This window comes from Corvus brachyrhynchos, unplaced genomic scaffold (genome assembly GCF_000691975.1).
Source record: "Corvus brachyrhynchos isolate BGI_N302 unplaced genomic scaffold, ASM69197v1 scaffold369, whole genome shotgun sequence".
Classification (NCBI taxonomy): Eukaryota; Metazoa; Chordata; class Aves; order Passeriformes; family Corvidae; genus Corvus; species Corvus brachyrhynchos.
In genome coordinates this window covers 1,122,718-1,131,954 of record NW_008246055.1, presented here as the reverse complement: position 1 = coordinate 1,131,954, position 9,237 = coordinate 1,122,718, and the positions used below count along the sequence as shown (strand labels likewise).

Sequence of the window (9,237 nt, the reverse complement as noted above, 5' to 3'; positions counted from 1 at the left end):
TGCACATGCACATATGTGTGCGTGTGTGTATACACCACCTCCTTAGCAGTCTCAGGCACAAACTGATGATGACTACTATTGTAAAGCACATTCACCTAAAATCCAGAGCTGGTCTAATCAGAGATGTGTTTAAATGGCCTTTCACATAGTAAGGGTAACAAATACTGCATCAATTCAGAATTACCACAATGATCTTAATTATTCTTAAGTTCTTCCCTCATCCTCAAAGGGCTTTATTCTTAAAATGCAGTTTGCAAAGCATTACTGATTTCTGAAATAAAATTCTGCTTCATAATGCCAACTTTTAAGGGGCTGATGCCAAACACATTTCTAACCCCAACATTCTGAGTGCTGAACTGATTTCTGTCATTTATACTCTGTTATTACTGGGTGGTTCAAGCCCACTTGCAAAGGTTCAGCATATTAGAAGTTTTCTGATGTCACAGCATCATCAAAAACAGCCATTTGTGCTGCCTTTATTCTGCAGTTGTGTCCTTCCCCTCTGGGAAGTGAGTGGGCTGAAGCAGGGCAGCTGACAGCTCCTTGTATCGCAGGCAAAAAGCCTTCACGGATTGGGATGAAGTGCTCTGCTTTCCACTTCTGCAGCAGGTGCAGCAACACTGGCCCTTTTTCAAGGCAACTTCAGAGCCAAACCCAGTGTCATATCCACTGTGTTACCAGCATCAGTAGGGAAGATGAAAAGTTTGTCAAGTTACAAATACACTGGAGACCCTCACATTACTCTTGCAATATTTAGAAGTTTAAGAATGAGAGTTCAGATTTCTTTTCATACAGTACTTGATTAGAATGTAACACATTTCCTCCCGCATGTTCCGTAACCCACAGCCATAGTAGGTACCTTCTACTTTTGTCCTGCAAATCTGAAGGATTTTTGGAGACATAGCATGTAGAATAATCAGCATTAGTAATGGAGGAACCCAAAACCAAGAGGGAACAATCTGGGAAAGTCCAAACCAAATTACAGCTAAATTCAAAGTAAAAATGAAAAGTTTTAGTGGGAATGACTCTTGAGATTAAGGGGTGTCCTCTCCATACCAAGGGGGAATGCTCAGAACAAAACAGGCCCCAGCATTCATTTCTGTGACAGCCTTCAACTTTTCCTATTCCAGGTTTATGTGATTTCCTGACAATTTTGTCAGAATTCTCAAACAAGGCTCTGTGTCCATCAGAAAACTTGTTCCATTTTCTCCTAATGACAGAAAACACAAGGCCAACTCCAGAGAAGCTAAAAGTCATCGACCTAAAGCAGCATGAAGGGACTGGACAAACAGCAAAGAGAGTCAGTGCATTGTGAGCAAGTTACAGGAGACTCCCAGTCAAAGAAATACCTTGTACAAGTAGCTAAAGGCAGCAGAACTACATCCACCAAGTGCAAGTGGGGAAATGAACCCATGATAACAGCCTAACAGATGGAGAAGGTTTGTTTATTTATTAATAATACCAAGTTGAGGTTTATATAGGAGCAGCCCCTGGGAAAAGTTCAGAGCTACTCAAACCAGCCAAGGGACACCCTCTAACTGGAGAAGCAGCCAAGTGCTTACAGAAGGGGCACAACATGGGTATTCTTGCTCAGGACAGGAAAAGAAAGGAAATAAAAAAGGAAAGTGAATAAGAAGTCTCCTGAGTTATAAAGCTAGAACTGACAGACAACCCCAAAATTAACTTGATATCCTGTTGAACCCACTGGAATCAGGATCTGGGTTTTTCCTACAGTAAAACACAACATTAAATGCACAGGGATTTCAGAGAGGGAGTGCCAGACCCACTCATGCCTGGGAGTGACTGTAATGAAGAATAATGCTGAGGTACTACAGAGCACCTGGAGTTCACAGAACAAAGAGGAAGTAAGGAAGGACTAAGGGATTAAGCTAGAACTTAACACTTCTCTTCATGACACAAAACTGATCTCAACCGCCGTAGCATTAACCTAGTATTTTTTCCTACATATTACAATATTCTTTCCTGTTTCCTCTCCCAGGTAAATCCTGAGTTTTTGTGAAGATGGCAATATTTACATGTTTCCAGCAAAGCCAAGACTAATTATGACACAGCTTTCCTAGTGTAAGCTCTTTTGCCATGTTTCCAGACCTAAAAAGCAACTGTTAGGGAGAGCAATAAAGCACTCCCCCACAGGGTGAACTGTGCAATGTGCTTAAGAATCTCAAAGGTTAAGAGTATGAGTGCAGTCAGGGTGATGATGATGGTGATGTGATGGGGTTTAAAAGATGGGGATCCAAGCAGCATGGAAGGAGGGAGGATCAGAGCTCCTCTACCAAACAAGCAAGCAGGTGTGAGCTCTGCTGGAATGGTCAAAGAGCCAAAGGAACAGAGTGGTCTCTAAGAACACAGCATTGGGGAGTGGCAGCGCCCTGGACAGAGTGCAAGAACTTCAGTTTGACTGAATGGTAAGAAGACTGCCAACTAGGACGTGCCAAGATACACAATGGTTCCCCTACCCACCACTACCCTTCATCCTCCACAACTTTCACGTGGATCCAACAGCATGGCATTTTGATCGCTACGCAAACAATGATTCGTGTACAGGAGCTTGTGGCAATCCCTTCCCCTGCTTGAGCGGCTTGCTTAGGCCATTCCAAAGTGCAAGTCCAGGACTGTCCCACAAACCTGCAATCTTAAATTGCTGATGCAGGGACACACTGTCTCCTGTAATGTTATTCCATGTTCTGTTGTTGCCAGCATATTGCACATTCCAGGACTAGCAAGTACTTCTTGAGACCTTTGAAACCAATTCTTCTCTGTTAGAAAGAAGCACACAGGACAGGGATAACTCAGCCTCAGCTGCTGCCCTCATCAAGTTCCAGCGCCGCAAGCTCCAATTTAGCTGAACAGTCTGCACCAGCCTGCTGGTCATTCCCTTACTGTGACAGATCCCCAATCGGGGGACCACCACCTCCTCCATCAAACAGGATCTCCCTGCGAGTCGGCTCAGGTATAGACAGCTCCTGGGCAAGGTCATTAAACCGAGATATGTAATCTATGCTGTTCTCATTCATCATGCAAGCCAGCTGGGAATCCACCACCTGGAAGAGACAAGGAGAGAAGAGATGATACATGTCAGTGGCAATTTCGTGGAATTACTGAGGTTGGAAGGGACATCTTGAGAGCAGTTTATGCAACCATCTCGCTAGACTTGAGCAGGGTCAGCTAGAACAGACTGCCCTGGGCCTTGTTGGGCAGGTGCTGAATCAGCCCCATGCACAGACATTCCACAACTCTCTGGGTACCCTGTTTCCATGCCTGATTACCTCAAAATAGATCTCTTGTCTTCAGGTGGAATTAAATGTGTTTCAAATTTTGCTTGCAGCCTCTTGTCCTGAGAAGAATCTGGCTCCCTCAGCCTCTCCTCATATGAAAGAGACACTTTATCTCACTTGACCCAAGTTAGAGAACAGCTCTTCTCATCCACAACTAAATGGAAGCTGCTAAAAAACCTTACCACCTATAGTCTCAATGGGCCTTACCTGCTCCAATTTAGCATTAAGGTGCACAGGTAGATGATCTACAGATATTACCTCTGCCACAAAAACTGCTCTGCTGTGCCTAACATGGAGGCTTACCCCATTTTCTTCTTAAGGCAGATGGTAATATTGAGGGCTGCAATGTCACTTCAAATCCATGCAAATAAATGATCATATATTCCTTTAATTAGAACACACCTTGACAGCTTCTCACCACCAAGCAAACAGAATCCTTGTATTTATGCCAGAAGTGGATCTGTGTTTCATGTCTGAAGCTGCCGAGGTCACACTAAATCAACATGAGCTTGGTGCAGCTCCTGGTTACAAGGTCTGTACAGAACCTCCTTATCCAAATCCAAAGGGCAATGAAGAAATGACACATTCCTTCCATAAGGGCAAGTCCCCAAGAAATTACAAGTTACGTGATATTGTACTGAGTTAATAACTGTAAACTGTGGGATAACTGAGACTGGAAGGGACCTGAAGAGGTCTCTAATTCAACTGCTTGCTCAAAACAGGTTCACCTATCAGGACAGACCAGCTCACTCGGAGCTTTACTGATGTGAGCCCTGGAAAGCTCTGAAGACAGCCACTGCATAACATCTCTGGGCAACCTGTTTCCTTGCCTGCCTATCCTCAGTGTGAAGTTTTTCTATAGATATACCAGAACCTTTCTCAGTTCAGCTTCTGCTTGTTTCTCCCACCGCCCATCACCATTCTGTAAAGGGCTTGGCTACTTCTTCTCAATGACCCTACTGGAGGCACTGGCAGGGAGCAGAGTCCCTCCCACCCTGAAGCCTTTTCTAGGCTGAACTAAGGCAGATGGTAATATTGAGGGCTGCAATGTCCCTTTTCTAGGCTGAAAGCCTAGACATCACATCCTTTCTTCAGCGCCTGATCCTGCTGGTGACCCTCAGCTGACCTGCTCTGGTTAATTTCTCTCTCCTATATATTTGGTGCTCAAAACTGGTGACAATATTCTAGACATGGTCTCACAGCAGGCAGACTCTACTACTCTACAGAGTACAGCACATTTATCATCATTTTGTTCAATATCCTGGCCATACTCCTGTTAAAAACAGCTCATGACATTGTTGGTCACCTTTGGTTCCACAGACCATCCTGGATCATGCTCGGCTCATGTCTATTGCCATACCCAGGTACAGCAGAGCTGCTTCCCAGACAGCCAGTCCCCAGCTGATACTGCTGTAGGGTTATTCCTTCATTCCTTCCTAGGGCAGGACCTTGCATTTTCCTTACTAAGCTGCATGATGTTCCTGCAGCTCACTCTTCCTGTCTGTCTCTCTGAGAGGGCGCTCTGTCCTTAAGTGTGTCACAGCCTTAAAAACTGCTGAGCTTCATTCTACCCCTTCAAAAGTGTTCAGAACAAAGGGATTGCTCTGCCAACAGAGACTAACTCAGCAGCACAGGACCTTCTGCCATCCTCTCAGGTGACTTGGTATTAGCCATCTCCTACTTCTTCCTTCTGGACCTATTTATTTTTTCCTACCAGGCCTCCAACTGTATTGTAGCTGCATCGCTATTAACCTTTCTATTATCTTTAGCACTTTCAGTTCTTGCTCTGCAAAGAAGGACACACAAAACAGAAAGACTGAATCTCTCTCTGTCAAAACAAAGATATGTCCAACAGGTGAATACAACCTCCCTCAGCTGGGTTGAAGGAGTTCACAGCAGCTTCTCACACCAGCTCTGCTGCCAGGTAGCCTCAGATAATTTTACATCTTTCTGTTATGACTGTAACCCTGTCTACTGAGCTGAAGTGCAGGTGTCAAAGCACTGCCTTCCAAGTATCTCAGGAGGGTCTGATGGACAGTACCCAGTAACTGTAACTTCCAGCACTGCAAGAGGAAGAAGATTCTGAGTGTAATTTGCTGACATACCTCTGCCACGTCTGCCAGGGACCGCGACACAAAGGAGTCCCGTGAGTTTCCATCCAGCAGGCTTGGTCCCAGTAAGGAGGTGCCACTGGTGTTCCCAACTGGAGTTGGTAACATTTTTCGTCCCTTCTCTGGGGAGATAAAACTTGCTACAAAGAAAAGGCACATCAGTAAGTCACTGCACTGAGTGTTTTCAATTGGGAGGATAAAGAGGAGGACAAGGAAATTCAAAATGGAGGACAGATATCCATTTCTTCCATCTTTTAAAAATTATGGTTACCAGCATGAATACCATCACCACACTGCTAAGAGCAGGGAGACTCATTACACTGGCTCCATGAATTATTAATTAAAAAGAAATCTCTCAACAACTAAACCTCACCCAAACCCAATGCGTGACCTCATGTCTTTGAGACAGTGCTTATCAAGCACACAACAAAGTCTATTTTTCCACGAGCAGAGCCAAAGGCATCTGCTCATTTTGGCACAACAATCCAAATGTCTCACCCTAACTGATGAGTCAGGCTCCAAAGAGACTACAAAGAACTGCCAAGGAATTATTTGTCCCAAGCTATGGGCCCAAATCTAAGCAACGGGATCTTTTGAGGAACAGACTTGTAAAGAGAGAGAAAACAAGGCAACACTGTGGAAATGAAAGCAAGTATTTGGAATAATTCTAGAAATGTTCTTCTGGGTTTATAATTTTCCAAAGGATTCACTTCTGATAAACAATGTTGGTTTTGTTTTTTTAACAGGAAAGGACTTTTTGGTTGCACTTCTCTGCATCTGGACACTTACAGAACAAGCTGCTGAGGGAGGAGTCTGTGGAGTCATTGGGGTACCACTGGGGATCGTGGGGTGGAGATGCAATCCAGTTCTGCTGAGGACTACTGGATGGGGATGGAAGACTTTTGGAGCTGTCACTGCCATTCAGCTTTGCAGGAGAGAGAGAAACACCTTCACCTGTAAGCCAATGTTGGGGATCACTAATTCAGTCAATGTGGTAAAGTTACAGGACACTGCACCAATTTTTGTTTAGAAAGGAAAAAAACCCCAAACAACAACAATAACGCCCCTGCCCCGTATTTGCTAGAAAATAAAGGCCATAAAATAAAGAATTTTATTTCCAACAGATATTTAGAGAAAAGCAAACAAAAACAAACCCACAAAAACCTCATAACCTAAGAACTGCTTCCTGGAAAAGCTTCTGCTGCCATATAAGATGTCAGGGATTTTCTTTTAAGTTGATAGGCAGACTTCAGCTAATCTTAGACTTACTGTACTGGCCAGAGCTGATGGCTATTTCAATGATGGAATCACTGATCTGAGTGGCAGGTTCCCCTTGGGAAAGCACATCTTCAGGTGGTCCAGGAAGGGAAATATCCAAGAGAGCAGAAACATTGGGAGGAGAGAGCCGAGTACTGGAAGCTTCTGATGAGGGAAGTGGAGGAGTTGACAGACCATTCTGGAGAGAAGTCTTGGCCAGTTCTGGCAGAGAAAGGACCGATGTGCCCTGTTACAAGAAACAGAATTAATTTTTTATAAATTTATTAAGAACTTGGAAAACTAAAAAGCAACATTTCGGCTCTTGAGTATCAGATTAAAACCAGATTTTTAAGAGAAAAAAATCCAGTAGATAATATGCCTAAATTAGGGGAATATACTATTTATATAATAAATCTGTATTATTTTAATGGTAAGTACCTGTAAGCACAAATAAATATGCTGCAGGCCATATCCTGCCAAATCATCTGAAAAAATATGCATCTGTAACATTCCAAAGAATATTTAAAACAGCCTACATAACAGAACAAACATAATCTTAAAATTAACAATTTTGATAAATCTACAAGATAGTTCCAAATAGATATGTATTAATTTGCCTTTGTATGGGAAAAAACCCTTTAACTGATGGAAGAGTATACAGATATTTTAAACTGGTAACTCACATTTATTCACTTTTTACAGCCAGATTTCCCAAAATTCAAGTGATCTTTAAGGAGTGTCATTACCAGTACCTCATCGTAGAACTGTAACATTTTTTCAGATGTAGTGTATACACAGCTGTCCTAAGAGAAAGAACCAGAACCCCAGGCCCCATTACCACAATAAGTGCCTCATAGGTTCACGTCCTAACATCTGTCCCATAAAAAAATCTTAATCTCCTTTATGCTCTCCAATCAAACTAATTTGACCTTTCTCACATGCAGGTGTCACAGGGAGCATAGAAAGTGCTTCCACTCAAGAAAAGAAGAGCCTGTATTCTGAGGCTTAAGAATCCAACACTAGGTCCTGGATCCCACTGGAGAAAGACTTTGGGGACAGGATGGCAACAGCCCTACAATTTAGGTGCCATCACAGTTACTCTTAAGTATCTGTCTATGTCTTACTGGATCCAGCACAAAGAATAGTGAGTCTCTGGAAAGGATGCTGACATTACAATCACACTTTAAGTATTAATACTCCTTCTTTAGCGACATGGAGGCAGCAGGACTGCGAACTGCTGAAATCTCTCCTTGTGATGTCTAAAATACACACATAGATATAGCAGGGCACTTATAAACTCCTCCACTCTATTAAGAGATATGTAAAGGCTGTTTGTTCTTCACAGGTCACAGACTGTCAGCTTCACTTGATTTTAGGGAATGGCACATGCACATATTTAACCAGCTTTCCTAAATTTCCTTAAATTTCTTCAGATGCTAGGGATTTAATTTCCACCAGACAGTACCAGTGGTGCACAATTACCTGGGAATATGGAGTTTTAACTAGCAATACCAGTGGTATTTTCACAGAACATTACCCATTCCAAGAGCACTGTTCCTTCAGCACACACTGTACCTGGAAGCCATCCTGCTGGGGCCGGGTCGGCAGGCTGATGTATGGTACCCGGCACCCCGGGCCTGAGCCCTGCAACCGCAACAGAAACCATGTGAGTGACCAGCCAAGGAGGGAAGAGATAAGGGCCTATCACCATCTATCCGTGCTCTTCATACATCTCAAGTCCTTCAAAATTGTTGTCCTGGGTTGCAGTGTATTCTATTACCATCTTCATGAGCTGTTGGAACCAGGTGGGGCAGTGTTTCCTTGCCTCCTTGCTCTGGACCATCTTCTGTTAATGAGCCCATCAACGCCTGGCCTCATGACTCATCATCCCATTGTGAGATGCTCCACCCAGAGGGAGGAACCAAACATTCCATCCTGGATATAATCTGAGATTCCCAACACCACAGACACCCTTTCCACTGGATTCTCAGAGGACAGGAGCTACACAGCCACCACTGGACCTTCTGAGGAAGAGCAGCCCCTTTCTACAGGATCACTGCTTCGACAGAACCACATCCACCACTTCAGGAGGAAGAGCAGCCACCATCTTATCGGACTGCTACCGCCACGCTGACTAACAGGGTGTCAGGTTGTATCCTGACTCTGTCACTTTGAACCAGTGTTTTCTGCCTTTTTTTAAATTTCCCCATTAAACTGTTATTCTGACTTGGTGCCTCCCACTGGTTTGTTTTCAAACTAGTACATATTTTGGTGCCCAAGGTGGGGCTTGCTCTGAGAGAAAGTCAGAATTACAATTTTGTATTAACAGAAACCTATTCACCAGGTGCTCAGCTTGTCTATATGGGTACTGTATCTTGCTCTATATATTTTTCCTCACCTGGGGAACTGCCTGCCTGTTGTATTGCTCCTGTTAAAACCAGGGAATGGTATGAGAATTGCTTTATTGGTTTATTATGCCTATAGCATAATAACTGCGAGGCGATGAATACCATTCGGAATATATACTCAGTTTTGTTTGGCTGTCCTAGTCTGGGCTCCTATGTCTGGGATCT

General features: G+C 43.6%; 1 protein-coding gene across 2 annotated transcripts in view; it reads right to left on the bottom strand.

Annotated features, from left to right (window-relative positions):
- Positions 1-274: 274 nt before the first annotated feature.
- The window catches only part of CRAMP1 (cramped chromatin regulator homolog 1), a 49,762-nt gene continuing 40,799 nt past the window's right edge, over positions 275-9,237 (bottom strand). For both annotated transcript variants that reach the window (XM_017745733.1, XM_017745732.1), the window contains exons 16-20: positions 8,240-8,308; positions 6,677-6,911; positions 6,197-6,361; positions 5,402-5,547; positions 275-3,062 (exon numbers count right to left, since the gene is read on the bottom strand). In XM_017745733.1, the coding sequence (XP_017601222.1) occupies positions 2,898-3,062; positions 5,402-5,547; positions 6,197-6,361; positions 6,677-6,911; positions 8,240-8,308 (780 nt within the window). In that variant the 3' untranslated portion in view covers positions 275-2,897. The remainder of the gene's footprint in view (positions 3,063-5,401; positions 5,548-6,196; positions 6,362-6,676; positions 6,912-8,239; positions 8,309-9,237) is intronic.